The sequence below is a fragment of the Heloderma suspectum genome, chromosome 5, assembly GCF_057233095.1.
Source record: "Heloderma suspectum isolate Gila_16-S chromosome 5, 16-S_ref, whole genome shotgun sequence".
Classification (NCBI taxonomy): domain Eukaryota; kingdom Metazoa; phylum Chordata; class Lepidosauria; order Squamata; family Helodermatidae; genus Heloderma; species Heloderma suspectum.
The window spans coordinates 17227167-17250802 of NC_139462.1; the positions used below are offsets into that span (position 1 = coordinate 17227167).

The 23636-nt window shown below is 43.0% G+C and overlaps 1 protein-coding gene across 2 annotated transcripts in view; it reads right to left on the minus strand.

Moving 5' to 3' along the window:
* CNOT6L (CCR4-NOT transcription complex subunit 6 like) overlaps positions 1–23636 on the minus strand; it is a 50819-nt gene that overhangs the window by 12889 nt on the left and 14294 nt on the right. The window contains exons 2-7 of one of the 2 annotated variants that reach the window (XM_084855426.1): positions 11858–11979; positions 10437–10619; positions 8885–8970; positions 5295–5384; positions 3292–3360; positions 865–1022 (exon numbers count right to left, since the gene is read on the minus strand). In XM_084855426.1, coding sequence (XP_084711552.1) covers positions 865–1022; positions 3292–3360; positions 5295–5384; positions 8885–8970; positions 10437–10450 — 417 coding nt within the window. In that variant the 5' untranslated portion in view covers positions 10451–10619; positions 11858–11979. Of the gene's footprint in view, positions 1–864; positions 1023–3291; positions 3361–5294; positions 5385–8884; positions 8971–10436; positions 10624–11857; positions 11980–23636 lie in introns of both variants that reach the window. The other variant, XM_084855425.1, reaches the window with a different exon arrangement.

The following is a 23636-nucleotide window of genomic DNA, read 5'->3' on the forward strand; positions in this document are numbered from 1 at the left end:
GGGCTCCGGGGATCAGAAATTGTCCCCCAGACCCTCTGAAGTTTCCCATCTCTGATATAGACAGTACTGACCTAAAGGATCAATGGTTCGACTTTGTATAAGGCAGTTTCCTGTGTTTCTATAACCCTGGGTTCTGGTGTAATAGGAGACGGAGAAAAAAGATATTTATTTATCCTGCAGTGTAAACATTTCTTACAGTATCTGCTCTAACCAAATGGATTTACACTGCTTCCAGGATGAAGACAGAATACTCAACACTCTTAGCGGTATAGCATTCAGAACACAGAAGTGTTTCCGGACACCTTTTTTCCCCTCGAAGCATGCCCCACGGAGTGACGCTACATTCCTACTGGGTCATTCTACATCCCATACAAACATCTGTAGGCTGCTCCGATTACAGCTCTGCTGCTGTTTGAATCAGCAGCAAAGTTTCCTGCCCTCCCCCCCACCTTGTTAATGAGAGGAAAAAAAACTGCTGCTGCCTTGTCTTAAATAATGGCAAGCCACTCCTTCCAGATGGAAATTAACAGATTTTGGTGAACCCCCCCTAAAAATGCCCAAATCCCAAATTTCATGGGGGTCAAATGACTTGCGAAAGTAAGTGAGTGTGTGTGTGTGTGTGTGTGTATAATATTTGGTCCTGTGCTAATCTTTTGCCAGTGTCACATCTTAACCACATTTTGCTATACTTCTTTCATTTATTTAAAGAACACGTACAGAAGGCTGCGGGATATCAGAGAGGACATGGAGAAGAAATAAACTATGGAGCTGCCCCACCACCAGCAGTTTAAGAAGGGAATAAGAAAAATGTACTCCTACTATTCCCTGATGAAAAGCAAAGAATTGTATTTTGTTTATCATTACCTGAAGACTAATGATATCTGCATCCCAGTTCATAATTTCTTCCATGATTCCCTTTTTTCTGTATTCCCAATTTAATGCCCAGGATGGGCAATAGCCATACAGCTGTCGGGTGGCATATTTATCACACAACACATTGTAACACATGACAGTAAATGAAGCTGGGAGGAAAGAAAGCAAATGTTTGGTGAGGAAGATGGTGCAGCACCATGCACTTCTTTTGGGCAGAAGTATCAACATTTAGCACAAGGCATTTCAATCTGGCTGAAGTAGAACTCTCAGTGTAAATGGCCAATTCTCAAAAGGCCTCCAGAAAAATCTTTTAAAAAACAAACTTCCTTCATATGCTAAGAGATGGCTTATCTTGCATATGTAAAATACTCGCTTGTTGCCTCTATTTTATTACATGGCTAACTGCTTTGTTCATGTTGAACTATCTGTATAAATAAAAAAAAACTTACACATCACAATTGTGTGTGCATGAGAAAATGCTATCAGACAGAACTTCAGAGAGTTTCTAGCATATCTGCTAAGATCACATAATTTTGTACATCTCAGTAAAATTAGAGGCTATTAGATGCTTATTAAAAGAAAGTAAAGTTATAGCTGGTCACCAATTAAATTATTCAAGTAGCTAAGAACAAGCCAAAACGTATCAGGTTCAAAGGGCAGATTCATGCATTATGAACTGACCCTAATTTGCACATTTAATGGCTCATAACAGCAGTGCAACATTACAGGACAACTGTGCAAGAACACAGATACCTGTGTAAAGGGCTTTCCACTTTCTCAGTATGCCCCACTTACGAAGTAGATACACATTCTTCCATGAGAATCCTCAGACATTAATTATACTGATTGCATGAGTAGGACCTCTTACTCAAACTGATAAAATTTCAAGACAGAACTGATTCATATTATACAAATTGGCCCCTTCTCTGTAGCAAAACCAGATGCTGGCCAACTATGCTGATGGTGATTGTGCAACTCTAACAGCAATTTTAAGCAGTAAGGTTCCGCTAACTTTTGTATTGAGGTGTTTCCTGGTCTGTTTATTAAATGCCATTCTAGATAGTATGGATTGAGGTCTAAATGCATTATGGGCTGGTACCAATGTAACACTCTCAGATCTCTTGACCATGGTGACACTCTTGCCCCTCAGTTCCTCCTACCTCTCATGGAGATTACGGCTTATATTGGCACCGGCCTGAACCACAGCTCCCATTAACAAGGCCTCTTAAAGCAGGTGGCCAGCTGATTAGCAGAAGGGGGGGGGGAGCACAGCACCCTGTGGCACACTCCCACTCTCAACTGTGGTTAAGAGACTGCAAGCACTTCTACACCAGCCCTCTTCTACACCAGCCCTCTTCTACACCAGCTTTCTGATCTTTCGCAGCAGTGGCTGGAGGTTCCTCAACTATTAAAAAAGGGTTGATACATGCAGGATTTAGACAGATGGATTTAGAACATCCTTCCAGTTAAGCCATTTGATACCATGACTTGCTGTTGCTGACACTTCACACCCTCCCCCTTGGGCTCTCTTACTGCTGCTACTGCAGCACAAACTCAAGGTGCAAACCTTGGATCTTTCAGGGGTCCCACAAAATTTGAGCTCTCCCTGTCTGCTGCTGTCACCCTCCAGACCCTCAAGAAAACTTGCTACTTGTCCCCCAGGCAGCAGCAAGATGACACAAATAAAGCAGGCAGACAACTCTTTGTGGGCTGTTACACCTTTCTGTACTTATCATCAAGGTGGACAAACTTGACAAACAAGGAGTTGGACTCGATGGCCTTGTAGGCCCCTTCCAACCCTACTATTCTATGATTCTATAAGGAGTATGGTCCTAATAATATTAATAATAATGGTCTCCTTGCTTCTAGTCCCTTAACCTCACTTGCACATTTTCAATATACTTTCTACAACCATGAGAACTAGGAACTTGAAGTCTTAAAAAAAAAAAGAGAGAGAGAGAGAGAGAGATGAGTCTGCTGGAAGCATAACACTGTCTTAGTAGCATACCCCTTTATACCACAAGTTAAAGCAGGGGTAGGCAACCCACAGCCTGCAGACTATATATGGCCCCTACCACTGACCAGTGAAATTTGCAGTGATGGCAAAAAAATGTCTGTTTACTATTATGCAGTACATAGGTAAAGACTGGCTTGTTCTCAAGCTAAATTTGACCTCTTTATGGGGAAAAATTAGCTTGAGAACAAGCAAAGTTTGACCTACTTACCACAGAGGTTTGCTACCCACATTTAGCAGCAAACTGCTAATTATTTTGCCCATTGTAGCAACACAGAGGTCTACATGGTGCCAGCCACCGGAACGTAACCTGTTGTGGGGGGTGGGGGGGGGCAAAATGCCCCCCGGATCCCCTGAAGTTGCGCACCCTGAATTAAAGGAAGAAAAGATGGCTGCATAATTACCTGAGGGCAGAATTTGGTCTCGTTCTTTTAAAGTAATCCATGGCCTTGGAGGCAGCTGCTCCGGATGAACTGAAATATTAAAAAGCAGGAACATTAGAGAGGGTTAGATGCCTCAGTATCCCTGAACTAAACTTGCAACAGTAATACTGACCTACAGAAACTGGGGAAGAAGCATTTAACTGCAATCACATCCCCTATACAATTTAGCCCTACTTGTGTTGCAGGCGGACACCTGGATAAGGCTATGGTAGCTACCAAAGCAGCTTCACAGGTCACTAGGACTCTAGGCCACCACCAGGAATGTATGAAATGTTTATGGTATCACCGTGCCCCCATCAGATGAATGTTCCCACACCAGTATCGGCAGTTACAAAAGAGGTTCAGCATGGGCGTGCAACATTCTTCGTGAGGGAGATGAACCACAGGGTAAACAATTCATACCAGCAGCCTGCATCTCTCTTCAAGCTGGAGTGGCTTTCAATGACAGTAATACCTTGCAAGCTTAACTACAGGCAAAGAGCATGGTTTCCACTTGGCTCTTCAACCCAGTTCAGCTGAGGCTAGCTGCACACTGATCCAGCAAGCTGTTCTGACCACGGGAGAGCTTCCCAGCATAAAGTTGCCACTCTGGCTTTCTAAATTTAAATGTGCAGTTGGTACACACAGGTCAGCTCCTTCTAATGAACGAATGAGAAACCTCACCAAGCAACAGATAGATCCCTGATCTGGGCATAGCTCTATGTCAACCACTGAGCTCAGTCTCTTGATGTCGTGGCATTCAATGCCATCAGTCAAGTATCATCCAAAATAAGGAGCTAGCTCCCCATATTCCACCCTCCTGGAGTATGAAATGGAACGCAGTAAGAGATTACACAGATGGAAGCAAGCTTGACTGTGAACAGCTGGGATCACTGGAGCAAGCATCAGGTGTAGCCCCCATTCCAGTGGTACCCTTAAATGCACCTCTGTACCTTACCCCACATAAGCAATTGCCTGCCATATGCTGCTATGTAGAAAAGTAAAATGCTGGTGTGGAGGTTTGGGCATGGCATGCACCTGCATCTGCTCCAAGCTGAGGATGGGCCAGCTGGAGGTGAATGCAGCTGGGGTGTGCAAGGCTCGTGGTGTCTGGTGCTCCTCTGCCCTCTTCACTGGGATATAAATGCCGAGCAAAGCCAGCAGAAGGGGCAGCAATAGGGACCGGAGAAGTAGCAGCAGCACCACCCATTTTAAGGGAGATTAGACAAAGCAGTGAGGAAGGAGAAGCTTTTAAGAGAACTGGTCAAGAAGATGGTGAGGTTAACTGGCCATTGTTTGTATGAATGGAAAGAGGGGAAACAAGTTGAGAGATTCTGGATTCAGGGGTTCAGTGAGGAGGAATGTTTGGAAAGAGAGAAAAGATTAAGGTCAGCATTCTTTGGAAAAGGTGAAAGAGAAGGATAGCGGAAACAGTTGGGGGAGGTAAATAAAGTTCTTAGTTTTTTTTAAACTAAAAACTAATAGTACGTTTTTACTATAAGAAAGGGGTGTAAAGTCTTTATAGCAAAAACCTATAGTAAAACTAAATCTTATAGTAAAAAACTATTACTATATCAAGGAGTTTTTATCAACTGCTGCAGGAAAGTCCCGTTGATAAACTGAGCTTCTTAACCCTGCTGGAAGAGCAAGAAGGACCCAGACACAACTCTCTCTTGAGTTAAAGACTGAGAGGTGGGCTCTGAGGGTTTTTCCTTAAGAGTAAGAACATTTAACCGCCCCCACCCTCTGGCCTTCCATTGGGAGTTAAATCCAAAAAGTGGATTTGCTGGCAATGATGCACTAATGGACAAAACCTGCCCCCTCTTTGGCACAGAGTAGCCAGCCCTTGATAATAAGGGCTCCCACAGAGCAGGACACACTGTGTCCAGACATGCACTGCACCCCTCTAGGGAGTATCTGCCATGTAAAAATCCCCCATCTACATACATTCTATCTGTCATAAGATAGATGCAAACACTTGTTACCTGCTAGATTGTCAAGCATGTAGTTCAGTAATTTCCGTGTCCCATCTGGATCCTGGTACAGGCTGAGAATATCTTGTGATAAAGGATTGCCTGGAATCAAAGCAAGGGGTTTAATGTCAGTTACAAGTTGCATTGCACAATATTCTTGTTTCTAAAAAAATCAGTACTGACTATAACAGGACCCTCTCAATTCTTGCCCCCAGGAACAACACTATTCTCAAGGAGGAATGCTACTGGGTGGCTGCTTATTGCAGATCCACTGCTACTTGAAACAACAGCAAAAACAATTCAGTTAAAAAGAATGACTTCAACCCCCTGTCGCGTTGTATTTACATGGCAAACTCACCCCCACCCCGCACCCTACCTCATGGGGGAAAAAATTTAAATTGGCCACATCCCTGAAGATCACAATTTTTTTTGGCATTTTCACCCCCCGCCCCTAAAGTCTGGACCAAATATGGAAGAAGTGGATAGGGAGACGTCTCTCTCTCTCTCTTTCTCATATAATACTAGAACCTGGGGTCATACCATGAAGCTGAATAGTGAGAGATTCAGGACAGATAAAAGGAAGAATTTTCCATGCAGCATGGAGAAACTATAGAATTTGCTATCGCTACCACAAGATGCAGTGATGGCTGCCAACTTGGACTCCTTTACGAGGAGATTAGTCAAATTCACGGAGGATAAGGCTATTAATGGCTACTAGTCATGATGGCTATATATTACCTCCGTTGTGCTTCTAAATATCAGTGGCTGTGTAACACAAGCCAGAGGGAGCCTTTGCACTCATGTCCTGCTTCTGGGCTTCCCATAGCCAAGTTGCTTGCCACTGTGCTGTACTAGAGGCGCCTTTGTTCTGATCCAACAGGGCTCTCCTTATGTTCTTAACGGACATAAAACTTGCTGGCCCTGCTTTTGACCAGAGGATGGCCTAAGCTAGCCTTCCCCAACCTGGTGCCCTCCAGATGACTTGGACTACAATAGCAGATCTCCTGCCCTATGACCAATAATATTCATGCTTTATTGTTAATAGTGCAGAGCTTGGCATGTTATTCTTTAATAAACCAACATTGATGTAAAGGTGCTTTGAGAGATACATAGGCAACACAGACATGTTTCTTCTCTCAAGAAGCTTACAAACTAAAACAAACAGTGGGGAAGCAACATAGGGAAGAAGAGAAGATTGGGGGCATAAGCTACTACATGTACTTAAAAGCTGGTTACAGGAATGAGGATTTAAAAGATAAACCAAAGACTGTGCAGAAGAAGTGGGGTGTGAGGAGGGATTTGAAGAAAGTGATGAAGACAGCCTAAGAAACTGCTCAGGGCAGGGGGGTGTCTCCATGACTGATTTACTCCGCGGTGGCTGCATTTGGAGGTCATTAGGGATATATAACATCGTGGCCTTCCAGCATCCACCCCAGAGTTTATCAAGGAAAAAATGGATTTCCTGAGACTGTTTAAAGTCTGATTCTTTTCCTTAGGTTCTCCCAGGTATAGTTGTTGTGTGCCCCAATCCCCGCATTTACCTTGGGTATGCTAGCCTTGCCCAGGGGTGTGCCTTTCACCGTGACCCCGGCCATGGGGTATTTCCTGTGTGTTTCCCGTCCCTGCACAAACCAATTAGTGTCTACTCAGAAGTAACTCTCACTGTGCTCAGTGAGACTTGTCCCCTGAATGCCCACATCAGAATTTACAGAGAACCTCCCAACTGAAATAGCACATTTTAAAGCACTTTAAAGCATTTTACCCTAAAGGCTGTAAAGCACTTTCTCGAAGCTGTGATTCTCCCTTGTTTGGTTTATTGCCATTCAGAAGTAACTACTTCCACCTTCGATCATCCCGATCCTGAGCAGCATCGGGTTAGAAAGGGGGCTGGTTTCCCCTCCCTGTCTTTCCCAGCACAAACATATGTGTGTCTACTCAGAAGTAGCCCCCATTGTGGTAAATGAGGCTTGTCCCCAAACTACAAATTCCCAAGATTCCCACTAATCGAAATAATGCATTTAGAGAGCCTTAATGTCAGGATTTTATCAGAGGAGAAAGGGGGAGTGTGTGTGTGGGGGGGGGGAGTGTGTGTGTGTGTGTGGGGGGGGGAGTCTCTCTTATTGGTTGAGCAGCCCCTGCCAGTCAGATGATGTTCACTCCAACCCCCCTCCCTCCTGTTCAGGAGCCCTGAACAGACCAAAGCTGATTCCTTGAAAAATCCGGGTAAGCCACGCTTGGCTTCTCCTTCCGTTGTCGTGGAACCCCCCGCCCCCTCAGGTTGAGCACCAGTAGCACCTCCAGCATTCTGTGCCACCCAGGTGGGAGACAGAAATTACTGAACTACAAGCTTGAAAATCTAGCAGGTAATATAGTCTGTTGTCTTTATTGTGATAAAAGTTAACTGCCCATCAGTATGACGAAAGATATGGCATAAAGGGGGAGGGAATTTTATATTGCAAGCCCTCTTGGAGGGAACTGTTTCAAATAAAAACTAATTTAAGAAGGCTCGCTCCCTTCATCTAAATGCCCTTCTGTTCTTTATTCTAGCTAAACCCAGCTCTTTCTGATCCACCTGTTTGCCACCACAGCCCCAGCTTGCTTCCTGTTGTTCCCTTCAAGTGGCCCACTGAAGACTCAACGCTCATAGCCAAGAAAGAACTGGAATATGGCCTCCTACAGACATATCCTTTCTTCCCTTGGCTTGATCCCCCCACCCCCCCAACTAGTGGTTCTTTTTAGCTCCTGCCCTTGCCCACCTGGCAGGTGAAGGATAGTAGAGCTAGGAAATGACAACCTGAAACTCTGGAGAGCCACTGCTAGAGCAGAAAAAACTGGGCTATACAGACCAATGGCCTGATTCAGTAGAAAGCAGCTTCCTATGTTCACCATGGTCTTCTTTTGTTTGATGCACGTACTCTGCAAGCAATTTCTTTAAGCATTAGGCTCAGAATCATACATCATAGTAAGCACCCCCAAACCACAGCCCATTTAACACAAATGTTACTGATAAACCCATGTCTCACTGCAAGATAATGAAGCTGTAATTATTTTTACAGTTACAGAAGGGCAGCATCACTTAAGAACAACACGGTAGCACTGAACAGAGAAAACCACACATATATGCTGTGCTCTCGCCACATTTCGAAGTCTTTAAAAATACAAATAACTCAACAGCACTTTCCGGTAAGCAAAAAACAGAACTTCTGGGGGTTCTTTGAGCAGAAGTTAGTTCCCCATAGGAACTGCCTCTACAATGCTTTCTCCATAAAGCTACTGAGAGGGAAGTGATAACAATGTCAATGCCTCACCTATCCTAAGGGGTTGGGAAAGATACAGCAATACGTTAGATTAAAAAAGGGAACAGCAAAAACAAAAGGGAAATACAAAGACAGTAAAGCTTATTATTGAATGAATGAAGAATAAGAAAAACCAATCAGAAACGCAGCACCTACACTTCCCACAAGACCTGTCCCTAATCCCTATACATTTATTTATGAAAAGATACGGTGAGAGATTAGCAGAAGTGGGGACAAGGGAATCAGGGTGACACAAGTTTGTGGTGTGTGTGCACTTGCATAAGAGATATACAATACATTCCATACCTTTCAAACCTAGTGTTTGTAGCTGGAAGAGCCGTCCAAGTTCATAAGGCAAAACTCGTAACAAATTGTTGTTTAAAAGCAATTCCCTAAAAACAGAGGAAACAGTTTAGCAAAGTCAGCTTTAAAAGAATTCACATATTGTACGTTCTGTATACTCGGCACTTCAATTTTTATATTACTTTGAGTGGCAAGATGGAACAGCTGAAGAAGGGAAGAGACACTGTACATTAACATAAACCAACCCCTTGCCCACAAAATGTAACTACCACAGAGTTTAAGGATCTACACAATTAGTTATTGGAGGAGGGGATGATAATCCCCAATCCTATCTCTAATTTGTTTTCACACTGAACAGCTCAATCAGAAGTTGAAAGGAAGTCAGCAACCTCAGGCAAGTCTGTGGGTTCCTGACCAACCTTTCTTTCATCCTGAGATAAGGGATCAGATAAAGCAGGAGAAGAGGGCATTCAAGGATCAATAGTTATTACATAACACTTTTCAGCTTTTTAGAAAACTAACTCTAGAAAGAAAGTGCAGTTTCTTTTCTAAAGTCCAAGCCAGTCAGTCATCTTTGCTACTGAACCCCAAAGGAAGAGTATCTATATACAGACTTGGTTCACCTGTAACAATAAACCATGGCTTAATTAAGCAGGGTTTGCTGAATCGTGGGTTATCATTATGTGTAAAACCAGAACAATCGGTTAACTATGGGTTGTTAAGCACAACCCATGAAGAGAACCCATGATTTGTTGTTGGGTTATGAACTGTGGGTTGTTTAAACCATGAGTTGTTGTTAAGTGCGAATCCAGAATTGTGGGTTATTAATAGGTTGTTTTGCCAGGCTACAGAGGCAGCGTACAAGAGCAGTCAAAAAACCCTGGGTCTGTACATGACAGTACTGCAGAGCCACAAAGGCAGTTGGGATACGGTGAGGGAGCAGGAGAAGGAGGGAAACAAACAACATGGAGACTGCGAAAACAAACCATGGTTTGTTTGACTGCCTGCTAGATAAACCCTGGGTAAGGCAACAAACCATAGTTTAAATAAACCATTGGTTAGCGTTATGTGCGAACCAGTCACAATGTGCCATCAACATTGTTAAGTTTGTGAACAAGCATTGCAAAGGAGATTACCTCATTATGAAAGGTACACAACTACCAGAACTACAAGTTAGGAGAAACACAAGGCTGCTGTCCAAAATGAGAGCCCCGTGTTGAGGTCTCCCCTCCTCCTCTGTAACATGTAGTAAAATGTACTCATGCCCTCACATCATCATGCCGTCTGTTTCCTCACCAATGTGGTGAGGAAACAGACCTCACCAACACAAGAGGTCAGAACACAAACATTGTACCATGCAGTCCCACACAAAATTGTGCAAAAAAAAGGCAAACTGTTTGTCAGAATAAGCTCTGAAATTTCAGGTACAGACACTGTTTACATCAACAGCCAAGTTAAACTATAACTAATAATGAACTTTACAGTTGCACAAGACTAAAACTGCAGCCAAAAAGCTTTCTGCAATTGTTTTGGAAGAGGCAACAAGACCCCTCACCTGAGAGATACCATGTTTCCTAGTTCTGCTGGTAAACTTCTGAGTTTGTTGGATGAGAGATCCAGGTAAACCAGATTATGAAGCTTGGCAATGTCAGGTGGAATGCGAGTCAGATAGTTGTCATTGAGGTGGAGAGCAGTCAAGTGCGTTAGCGACCAAAGTGACGTACTTAAACTCCGCACTCTACCTAAAATGAAGAGCATGTAGAGTGTGTTAAGCATTCGGGCAGTTTTTTCTACAAGCCCAACAAGTACAATCACATAAATTTTCAAGAAAGTAAACCAGACATACGCTGGTAACATATCAGTCAATCCAAGCTGCCCACAGAACATACTATACCTCCACACCAAAGGAGTTAGTTTTCTAATAGCCTGGAGGATCTGTCTGCTGTGATTTTTATGTAAATGCAGAAGTGTGCGTTGGGAAGGGGGAATGACAGCTGAAAACAAGTATTTGCTAATGATAATCTTGAAATAAAGTCATAGTTCAGTTTGAGCTTATTGTAACGACAGACTTTGCATCACTTAAACCACAGGTGGGCAGCTTGAGGCCCTCCAGGTGTTTTGGCCTAGAACTTCCATCAGCCCTAGCCAGCATAGCCAGCGGTGAGGGCTGATGGGGGTGTAGGCCGAAACATCTGGAGGGCCACAAGTTGGTTACCTCTGACAAAGGAAGTGAAAGTTCCTTTCAATCTATCAAAGACATCAAAACCAAGGAATTCTCTACTATCACTATCCTTTCCCACGAAAACCCTTAAATATTTTCATAGAAAACCAGCAATATTAGGAATAGATCTGGGAGACAGAACTGCATCTTATGGTGGTTTCTAAACAGAGACGTAACATTTCAAGAAATTTTGAAGCCAGGAGTGAAAGAGGATGGTGTTTCATTAGATGAATGTACATTGATGTGGTGAGCCAACAATCCTTAGCTTCACTTTCTTCCCCAAACATACATTTCAACTGTAATCCACAAGGGTCTCCCCAATTTCTCCAAAATATTGGGACTAATGTTTTTAAAAGTGAACATAACGCAGCTTTTTTAATTTCAGGTCTCGGAGGGGAGGGGGAGTGCGGGGGAGCCATGGAAATATCCCTTCCCCCATTTCTCTGTTTGTTTACTCCCCCCGCCCCCCGGCCACATTGGACTTCATGTCTCTAGTTCTTACAATCTCCTTTCCCCACTACAAGATTTTTTTTCAGCCATTTCATGGAGAATATCCCCTTCCATCTTGAAATGTTCGGATTGCAGGCAAACCCAGGGCTGGCAGTTTGACTTTAAGGCTTCCATGGACCGATGGGTTTGCCAATGAGCACCTGCCAAACCATTCACAAGCTTAGCAAGCAGGTGGTTATCTGGCCTAAAGGAACTGAAAACCACCACCCTCCACCTGGTAGGTAAATCATTATTTGGTAACTCACCCGAGATTTCCAATTCTGCCCAATGGGACTTCTTCCCATTTGCTACCTCCTCTGCTGACATAATGGTGTAAATCCTGCGAGGATCTGGAGGATCATATTTTTCCTTTGGCATCCCTGTTAGTCTGAAAGATAAGCCATATGAATACTATAACATGTGGAAGTTACAAACAAATCTCTCATCATTAAAGGGCCCACCAGGCTGAACTCTAGTATATAAAATTTAACAGAAGCCTTGTCTCAGCTGAGGGCAAAACAAGGTACGATAGCAGCCATTCTGAATATTTAAGCACATAATTATCCCTACCACATAAAAAGGCCAGAATCTGGGGGAGTCTGATTAACAGCAAAAGTGGCACGTACATGAGCAGGGTAGAACCCTACCCCACCCATGGGTTGCCTCCTAGAAATACATTTATTTCTTTATTTATTACATTTCTATATTGCCCAATAGCCAAAGCTCTTTCCTCTCCCCAAGCACTTTCAGTCTCAGCTGAACTCAGAAACTAGTAGTGACTCCAGCTGGACCAAAAAATGCTCAGGGAAAGGAGGTGTGGAGGAAAGCACAAGGAATGTTTAGCACCCATCGCCTGTCTACTGGTTTTGCTGTTAAAATCAGACCCCCACCTCCCACTTTCTCTGTAACTGGGGCAGTTGAACCCAGGGAACTGCTGCTGTCATGTCCAGCTTGGCTCTTAAGCAAGTACTGGAGAAGTAAGGATCAGACTAAACAGACAAAACCAAATGAAGCCATATTTTGTTCACAAACTATTTAAATAAACCACCCACCCACAAGTTACTTTATAGATCATGTCACCCTCTCACATATGAATTGAAGATCCCTTTATTAAGGTTTATAATCTCCCATACCCCAAGATGAGCAACATGAATCTAAGTAATGAATTTTGCACTACCTGAAGGCTTACAATCCAAGTTTTTAAAATCCACAATACCTCAATTTAGCTGCTATTCTATAATGAGGGTTGCCAGTTTCTCCTCAGTGACGAAGTTAAACTAGATTTTTTTCTAGACAATTTTCTGTTAACCAAAACTCATTTGAATTTACACTTGGGATTTTTAAAAAAGGCATTGTCTTCCTTAGCCTAACAATTATGCAAACTGGTAAAGAATCCTTTCTTTCGAATACTGACATATATTCATACAAAAGAAAAGTTCTCATTTTTACTTCCTGTATTCAAGTCGATAAAGAACACAATCAGGGGTGGGTGGGTGAGGGCTCGATGGCATTACAAACTACTTGATATAAAGTGCGACTAATTAATATTTGGGAATTTTGAAATCAAGGGTCTTTTTCCTGATTTTATATTGGTCAATGTGTGTAACTATTTAGAGCAGAAGAACCTAAGAGGATATCCCTGAAAGGGCCAGCTATTCAGTAGTCACAGGTTCCCCTCTATCTCGCCTGCAAATAAAGCAGCCCCAGGTTATCCTGACCTCCACTTTCTCAACCCTGGCTTTAAACTCTAACCCAGTAGGAGGAAGGGGCTTGCCTCCAGATTGCAGAATGACAAGCATCTCCCAGGTAAAAATGTAGGGAAATGGCTAGAACCAAGGCTCTGTTGTAACAAATTAATGCCAGTTCCAACAGGACTTACTCCTATGCAAGTATCATATGGGGTACGGCTACCCTTGAAAGACCAGGTCTGCAGCCTGGGGGTCATTTTGGACTCCCAGCTGTCCACGGAGGCTCAGGTGTCAGCTGTGAGCCAGACAGCGCTCTATCAACTCCATCTGATACGGTGGCTGCGCCCCTTATTTCCCGACCATCTGCTCCCATCAGTAGTACATGCCCTGGTCTCCTCTCGTTTAGAGACTACTGTAATGCGCTCTACATGGGGATACCCCTGAAGATGGTTCGGAAGCTGCAGCTGGTACAGAACATGGCGGCTCGCCTGATTAAAGGCAGCTGCCAGTGAGATCGCATCACTCCAGTGCTGAAGGAGTTGCATTGGTTACCAGTTGTTTTCCGGGCCAAATTCAAGGTGTTGGTTTTGATTTTTAAAACCCTATATGGTTCCAGCCCAGCCTATCTTAAGGAGCGCCTCCAGCAACACCAGACAGGCCGCTTAACAAGATCAGCCTCGGATGGCCTTCTCTCTGTCCCATCAGCCAGGACAGCTAGACTGGTGGGGACTAGAGAGGGCCTTTTCTGTGGTGGCCCCCACTCTGTGGAACTCCCTCCCGAGGGAACTCCACCATACCCCCTCTTTAATGAGTTTCCACCGTGCATTAAAAACATGGTTGTTCAGGCAGGCATTTGGGGTGGGTTAGGGTATTTTAGAAAACGTTTTTATTGTAGAATTTTATTGTTTTAAACTGTTTTATTATATTCTGTGCATCGCCCAGAGTGGCTGGGTGACCAGCCAGATGGGCGATTAATAAATTTAATAAATAAAATAAATAAATATGGTTGCTGCCTTAGATCCTGCAGCTACAAGTCTGAAAGCATCTGCTCTGTGGGTGGAAATTTTTTACAGAAATTTCTCAACTGATTTCCTTGTGACAAACTGCCATAGACAAATTATTTATTCTTTGAAAAATAATCATGTATGCACTATCAGCAAAAGATGATGTGGAAATTATTTACAATTTACAATTAGCAATGGACACCATTTACAAAGGATTGGTGGTTCTTTGACTAAAACGCTGATTTTTTAAAAAAGTCGATTTATGTCGCTTCCTTTTAGTGACTATGGGAGCAATCCTAGACAGCCATAGGATATGCTGTTTTCCGACCAACCGGTTTCCTGAAAACTGACCTCTCCCCACTTCTGCGCTGCCTTGGAGGCAGCGCGGAGAAGCCCTATCCTCTGCGCTCAGAAGAGGAGCGCGGAGCGGCTGAAAAAGGGCATGGCTGGGGGCGTTCTGGGGTGGGGAGAGCGGAACTGCGTGTACAACACATCCTGTGTCGTACAGCAGCCTCCTCTTCCACTCGGCCCCCTCGTGGCTAGACAGCTGCAATTGGCTGGCTAGCAGAAAAAGCAGGGCAGGAGAGGCGCGGAGGGAACGATCCCCCGTGCTTCTCCTACCTTGCTTTGAATAGGCGGTCGCCTCCGAGTTTGGAGGCGGCCGCCTATCTAGATAGGATTGCGCCCTAATGCTCTTAGCCCTAGTATATGTCTGTTACCATGTCCCCACACAAAGTTTTTGAACAAGTGTATGCATTGTGTCCCTATTTAGCATAGAACATGTCCAAAAGACCTTCCCAGAAAATATATATCTCAACAGTTGACATTTGTATTTAATGAAGACAAAACTAAAACTCCAGGCTAGAGATTTCCAAGGACATATTTGAAAAAAAAGCTGCCAAAACAGTTGCATTCCAGTATGAAGCAGAACTGTCTCAAGAACAAAAGGAGCGTATGCAACCTGTTTTCAAAAATAGCTGCCATCATTTTGAACACATGGATCCTTGCCTCCTTAACTGCGCTGGGGAAAGAGACATTTCCGCAAGGGCAGCGTTTCGTGTTGCAGTCTAAAGTGAGAAAAGCTATACCTGTCAAAATCCTCCTTTACACAAAACTATTCAAAAGGACAGGCACCCCCTCACTTCAGTTTTACACACATTCATGTAGCTTCTTAACAGCAGCACATGCTGCTGAACTTCTTAACAACGCACACCGAACAGAAGCAGTGCCAACAACTGTAAACCACTCTGCACGTTTCTTTCAGAAAAAGTTATAAGAGTTTTAAGAATAGGTGGACAAAACGGTTTCCACAGAGTGCCTACATGAATATAGCATACTTATCTGGTGATCAGAAGCTTGTTGTCTCCCCCACTCTAAATACATTAGTATCCCTGCATGCTTTAATCCAGGAGGCCACTAACATGTTATTTCTGGAGAGGAATGCAGGGGCTGGACTGTAAAGTGAGGCAGCGTCTCCTTATTTTGCTCCCTTCATAGAATGTTCAGTCTCTTCTGGAGCTATGGTGCATAGTATACATAGACTCAGCCACCTTATGCAGCCAGCCCATTCATACAGGATGACGGGGATAATGATGCGACAGGGGCAAGCCATGGTGACCCTTGAAATTAGCAGCTGTAGATTTCAGCCAAGTAAGAGACTTGGGAGCTGAGCTCCCAGGCATTCCTCCTCCATTTGCCAGCCAGCCACTACTCATGTGGAGTATGCTGTATTTATTTAAATTTATATCCTGCATTTTTTCCTCTTTAAAAACCCAAGGTGGAGTACATAATCCTTCTCCTCCATTTTATCCTCACAACAACAACCCTGTGAGGGAGGTTGGGCTGAGAGTCTCTGACTGGCCCAAAGTCACCCAGTGAGCTTCCAGGGCCAAGTGGGGACTAGAACCCCGATTTCCCCGACTCCCAGTCTCTCTAGCCACTACACCACATTGGCTCTTGGTATGTTTGCTTAGAGGAGAGCGGACTACTAGTTCCGTGGTAGAGCATATGCTTTGCATGCAGAAGGTCCTAGGGTCAATCCTGATATTTCCAGTTAAAAGGAGCTTGGCTAGCAGAACTGGGAAAGGCCTTGGCCTTACACACTGGAGAGTTGTTGCCTGTCATAGTAGAAAATACTGGGCTAGATGGCCCAATGCTCTGACACAATAAGGAAGCTTCATATGGTGGTTGCTAATATAGTTGTTGATTGCTTAATTTCACTGTTTAGGTTTTTTTTTTTTTAAGTATTCCACAGCTTCTTTAATGTGTTTATGATTTGGGCTATTATTTATTTATTCATACTACTTTTGTATTGTTTAATAGCCTAAAATCTCTAAGCGGTTTACTGTCTGTCTGTCTGTCTATAAATACAGTACAAAACCCATATAAGAACAGTGAAAGAACAATAAAAGCAATGAATACTTACAACATTATACGCCACCTTGAATAAACAGAGCAGTAGGATATAAATGTTTTACAGTGGAATCTTTTGCAGAAGCACCACTATATTCAGTTAACACTTACTTCCACGTAGGTGTGTATAGGATTGCAGCCTTAAGGAAACTAGCTAGACTGCAATACTGACTGACACTGGTTAGTAGTTTTCAGTCCAGTTCATGCAAGCATGGATCCTAAACACACTGGAGCAACCCTAAAGACTTGAAAGGCTTTTAAATCCACAGAACCACAATCAGTTTTTAAGTGCATTCCCAGTGAAACAAAGAAAAGTGTTAATTCTTTCAGAGTCATGCAGGGGAGACAAAAGTTACAAAGCAGAACAGCTGCAGTGCTCATTACAAAAGCACCAGGCAGCAGCCTCCAGCCTTCAGACAGGCTCTGCTCAAAGATGAATATGCAAAACAAACAGAGACAAAGCCCTGTGAACATACACAACAAAAGATTTGCCTCCAATTCTTCAGAGAATCAGCAGTTGCTGACTGTACTCAGAAACATCAATGGAGTGGGCAAGGTGAAGCTTAACATCATTAAGGTTTAGCCTCTAAATCTTAATTATTGACTTAATGTTAAAAGGGTTTATTTTAGCTAATGTACACAACTCCAAACCCTGTGTAAATACGGTTTCAAAAGACAGACTAAAAAGGTGAACTGATCCTTTTGCTTTCCAAGCTTATTTATCCTAGAGCAGTCTTCTCTAACCTAGTGCTCTCCAGATGGCCATACTGGCTGGAGTTCATGGAAGTTGTAGTCTGACACATCTGGAGGCCACTAGGTTGGTGAAGGCTGTCCTAGAGAGACAGGTTGCTGTGAAGGGACACCCACTGTAGATAACTGACAGCTTGCCAGATGACATCTACAAGCAGCTGCCCAGATATCTGGATAGTGGTTGACAGCCTGGATTATCTTCTTGAGTTAAAAAAGAAAAAAAAAAGATTTCCTGCCTCTAAGGAAGACAACTGTTCCTTTGTGCACACTGCAAAGAATGCACTTGTAAAAATGATTTACATGCCCTTGCCCCAAAACATCCTTTATGAATCGACAGTACAAACACTTCTAAAGGTGACTAAGGGCCAATTCACACAACCCCTTTCTCTTATCCACAAAGCAAACTGTGTAATTATGGGATACTTGCAGGTTAAAGGGAATGCATCATTTATACAACACCATACCTACACTCATCCCTTTTCTCATCTTGCATCTGACAATTGTTTTGACTGAAGGGTCAGTCACTTAATATCCATAGCAACATGTGTATGCCAGCTAAGCAAGACCTTGGGCAGGTGTTGCATCTGAACAAAATCTAAATTGTTCTGTTGAAATGTTGTAATTAGTATGGTCCCTTAACAGGAACAAGTGACGGAAGAATCAAAGAAGCCTATTCAGTGTGTACCAACGTAGAATGTTGTGGCAAAGCCCAGACTGCCAAGCAGTGCCAGATGGTGGATTTAGGCTGTTCTTTCTTACTGTCCTGACAGCATACAAGATTTTAGGTTCTGTTTTAGCTGGTTGACTATGTTAACATTGAGTTTATTTAAATGTTAGTATTTGATTAGGTCATCTGGAACATTAAAAAAAATATCAAACCATTCACTCTGCTGCTCAGGGTGTTTGAGACTCCTGTGCGCATGACACGGATATGCTGCCATGGTTGTAACTGCAACTCAAGAATTTGCTGTTTAAAAACTTCCACCAGGCATCTGAGGAAGCAACCATTGTCCACAAAAGTTTGTGCTATAATAAATTTGTTAGTCCTTAAAAGGTACCACAAGATTCATTGGGCAGTATCCAACCAGGCTACTGCATTCCTGCTGATGTCTTTGCCAGCAGGACCAACTGTTTGCACAACAGGGAATTAGCAGTTCAAAAACTAACCCCGGAAACGAGTGGAAACGCTTATTTCCAGATTGGGACAGGTGAGTCCCGACTCCTTTCTGCAAGTTCTATTGACCTGTCCCATTCCAGAGACAAGCATTTCTGCTCATTTCAGGTTGCTCTTAGAAATGCTGTCCCCATTGCGCTAGAAGTCGGTCCCACTGGCACTGCCATTTGTTATTTTCACCTTAAATGAGTCACAGCAAACTTTCCATCCTTTCTTAAAAAAATAAGCAGACACAGTTTAACGCAACATTAAAATGAGAAGTTATATACTAAAATAGTTGGTACACATCACTATGGTCATTTGTCAATGCTTACCTTTATAAGGGCTGCTTCACTCAAGATGGTTTTCTACACAGGTATCACTGAAAAACTGCATGTGCTATCAGATGACTATTTCACTAAGTGTACCCACAGAAGGAACCCACTGCCATCTCCATCTATTTTCAGTGTGTATACATAGATATTTGTATCAGATGAATTATGCTTTTATACACAGTGTACATAGTATTTTCCTAAGCAGAGTAAAAAAAGCATGCTGGAAGACTCTTATGTGAAGCAGCCCCAACACTGTATTCCCCTTGAAGAATTGTGTACACAACTTGTGGATTCTCCTGGATTTCGCATTATCTATGGAGTTACAGATGGTACGAGTGGCCAGGCATGCCATATACCACATTAGGGTCACAGCTGATGTTTTCATGCTCAGTTTTGAAAGCTACCTTGGGTGGACTTTGTCCTAAGATGCTGGATATCAATACCCCAAATAAAAATTACATAACATTGTTTTGGCATATTTTTCCTGTATAGATTTCCTGTATGCATGAAGGTGAATTGGGATTGTGCTACCCCCTGCATCTGCCTCCAATTCATGCATTTGACTCAGACCCGGCTTGCATGATCAAAAGAGCCCATCATGGGTTGTTTAAGTCATGGTGAGCCACAGTGCATGCTGGCCAGCATTTAGCATATTCAACCCCAAATATGTTGTTGTGTCCAAACCCGGCCACCATGGATTATGTGAGTGTTAAACAACCCTCGCATAACCCATGCTCTGTTGTAGGGTTTTGCAATGCTCGTTTAAATGCTGGCTGGCATGCACCAGCACACACGGTGGCTCACCACGGCTTAAACAACCCACAGTGAGCTGTTCTGATTGTGCAAACCAGTGCTTTATGTTTGCATAAGGACTTATTCAAACCAAACACCATTAAGTACAAGGAACGTGCACTTACAGTGTTTGGTTTAAATCAATGCATAAGGACTTAAACATCTAGAGCCAAGTGCAGGTAGGCTCTGCCTGCATTAGTTTTACACCATCATGATTTTGTGGTGTACAACATTTTACTAAAAACATTAGCATGAATAGCCGGACACACAAACACAATCTGATCCCACACCACACATAGAGAGTTACACAGATGTCAGAGAATACAACAACCCTCTCCCCTTACCCCTGATCTTTTGGTACGGTTCCCAGTTGATGTTTTGTGCAAAGCCCACCTTGAACAATTTATAGCAAGTATAATAAACAATACAAAAATAATTCTTGGGAAAGCACATGACCTTGTAGACAGTTTGGTCAGACTTACATGCTACTTTCCAGTAAATAAGAGTTAGAAGCTACTGCGGACATGAGCTATTCTGGCCCATAAGCCTCAACCACCAGACCACACTCAATACCCGGACTGAGCGCTGAGGGGAGGGAGCGGGTGTTTTTACTTATCAGAACGAAATAAAGCTCTATACAGAGTTTCTGGAAAGCCGCAAGGAATTAGCACATTAAGAACCAATGTTATTTTTGTCAATTGGAGCACCAGGTTTATCTTATGAGCTTGGCTCTAATTGTTCATTTTGAAAAGATTTGTTTCACATTTTAAATAGGTTGGCCATGAGATCTCCCTAGTGCCTTTTAAAAAAGAAATTTCTATTTTTAAAATTTGCCTTGTGATTTATTGGATGCAATTTTTTCTTCTGTGAAGATTCAAAGTAGGTGTCTTTTAGCATGTTACACCTGGACTGCACATCTGCCATTTTCTTAGTTGCACAGAAAAATAAAACAGTAGAATTTAAAAGAAATTTGGTATAAATCTCTAAGGTAGATGACAGATGAATATGCACAGCAGCATACAAATCTAGATATCCAGTTCATTTATGGGTCTCCAAACCCAATCACAAAGTGTGTTTGCCTACACTGGAAGGTGACCAGTTTCTGGAGCTCATCACCCATGACATCATAGTTACTCAGACCTTCAAAACTAACTGATTAGCTCATGTCATCTAAATTATAATGTATCACAAGGAGTGTGCCAAAGCAAGAGTAGTGCCCCACACTGGACATGCATGAAAGAATTAAGTTACAGGTGGTCAACCTGCAGCATATGTGCCTCAATTGAAGATTCTGGCATTCCCAGGCAGGAACAAAAGTCCTGGTAGGCCTGATTATACCTTAGTCAGACTTACGCTCCACTCTAGTGATGCTGCTTATCCTCAGTCATTTAAAAATAAAACCAGTCCAAGGCTGTATGTGTAGTGTATTATTAATCAGGCATCTATTAATCACACATGTGGAGTTCTAGATTTATTTATTTATTGCATTTATATCCCGCCTTTTTTCCTCCAAGTAACCCAAAGTGGCATACATAAATAATCCTCCTCCTTTCCATTTTATCCTCACAACAATAACCCTGTGAGGTAGGTTGGGCTGAGAGTCTATGATTGGCCCAAAGTCACCCAGTAAGCTCCATAGTCGAGTGAGTGGGGATTAGAACCCAGGTCTCCCAGCTCCCAGTCCAACACTTGAACCACTACACCACAGATGGTAGCCAGTCTTTGGTGGGATGTGTGTGGGGGAGGAGGGAAGCAGACATGATAAACAAACAGACCTCATTCCCCCTGTAAAACATAATTTTTGTCCTAGGGTGTCCCTATCTCTATGTTCTGAAAAGGCTTCTGTTGCTATTGCATTTAAGGTATAGGCTTGAGGAGATTGGTTTTTAGAAAGTGGAATTCAGCTGGACCTCAAAAGCTAACAGGAATGACTGCAAAGCTACTTGTAAGTTGGTAAATCTGACCAAGAGCTGTAAAGCAAGAGGTTAATATACATGGCAGTCTGCTGGTCTGTAAATCAAGATGATGAGTTTTGTCAACAGAGGTTGCATCACTTGATGTCTTCAGTTTCAAAGATACCCAATGCTTTTGTAAATTCAGTGCCAGGACACAAAGTTGTGCAATGCCCTCTTCTGAAGTTACAAACAAGCTGCACACTTTAACTGTACTGGTCACAGCAAAGATTGTTGTTAGCTTTGGAAGCACACCTTAGACACCTATTTTAATATTCCATGATTTAGAGTTTCAACAGCTTACTTGCCACTTGGCTTTATTAGAGCAAATATAGGACTAGAACAACTGTTTAGCTTGCTATGCTGCTGTATACACTGCACAGCCTCACCTTAAAGTGCTGAATGATTTATCAGATTCCTTATTTTAAACTTCAATTTACAATTCTATTTTCTCATCTAAGTAAAAGCAAATGTAAGATACTGAATCTATACAGCAGAAGAGACTGAGCAAATCATGTTTTTCATTTACTCAGATTTCTATGGAATGAAGGGGGCCTTGAAACCCGAGTGCCTTGCTCTAAGAAAGAAAATGATGTATAGGCAACCAACTCTTCATTCACTCATTTGCACTAAGGAAAACCTGCAATATAAGCAATTTGGCTTTTCTCTTCACCTTTTAAAAAAATAAAATCCACCAACAGAGAAACAAGGTCAACTTTATTAGACTGTAGAGTAGGCTGCAAAGGCACTTGAGGCTGCATCATGTGATAGCAGCTAGATGTTCTCACATAAGTGTGTAATAATCCATACTTGTTGTTGTTCAGTCATTCAGTCGTGTCCGACTCTTCGTGACCCCATGGACCATAGCACGCCAGGCCTTCCTGTCCTGCGCTCTTTCCCGGAGCGTGCTCAAGTTCATATTAATTGCATCGGTGATGCTATCTAGCCATCTCATCCTCTGCTGTCCCCTTCTCCTTTTGCCTTCAGTCTTTCCCAGCATCAGGGTCTTTTCCAGAGAGTTTTCTCTTCGCATTAGGTGGCCAAAATATTGGAGCTTCAGCTTCAGTATCTGTCCTTCCAAGGAGCACTCAGGGTTGATTTCCTTTAGGATGGACTGATTTGACCTCCTTGCAGTCCAGGGCACTCGTAAGAGTCTTCTCCAGCACCACAGTTCGAAAGCATCAATTCTTCGGCACTCAGCCTTCCTTATAGTCCAGCTCTCACAGCCATACATTACTACTGGGAAAACCATAGCTTTGATTAGACGGACCTTTGTAGGCAAGGTGATGTCTCTGCTTCTTACTATGCTGTCTAGGTTTGCCATAGCTTTCCTCCCAAGGTGCAAGCGTCTTGTAATTTCATGGCTACAGTCACCGTCTGCGGTGATCTTGGAGCCCAAGAAAGTAAAATCTGTCACTGCTTCCATTTCTTCCCCTTCCATATGCCAGGAAGTGATGGGGCCAGATGCCATGATCTTCGTTTTTTTAATGTTGAATTTCAAACCAGCTTTTGCACTCTCCTCTTTCACCCTCAACAAGAGGCTCTTGAGATCCTCTTCGCTTTCTGCCATTAGGGTGGTATCGTCTGCATATCGGAGGTTGTTGATAATTCTCCCGGCAATCTTAATTCCGACTTGTGATTCATCCATCCCGGCATTTCTCATGATGTACTCTGCATATAAGTTAAATAAGCAGGGTGACAATATGCAGCCTTGTCGTACTCCTTTCCCAATTTTGAACCACTCAGTTGTTCCATGTCTGGTTCTTACTGTTGCTTCTTGACCCTCGTACAGGTTTCTCAGGAGACAGGTAAGGTGGTCTGGTACTCCCATCACTTTCAGAATTTGCCACAGTTTGTTGTGATCCACACAATCAAAGGCTTTAGCGTAGCCAATGAAGCAGAAATAGACGTTTTTCTGGAATTCTCTTGCTTTCTCCATGATCCAGCGAACGTTGGCGA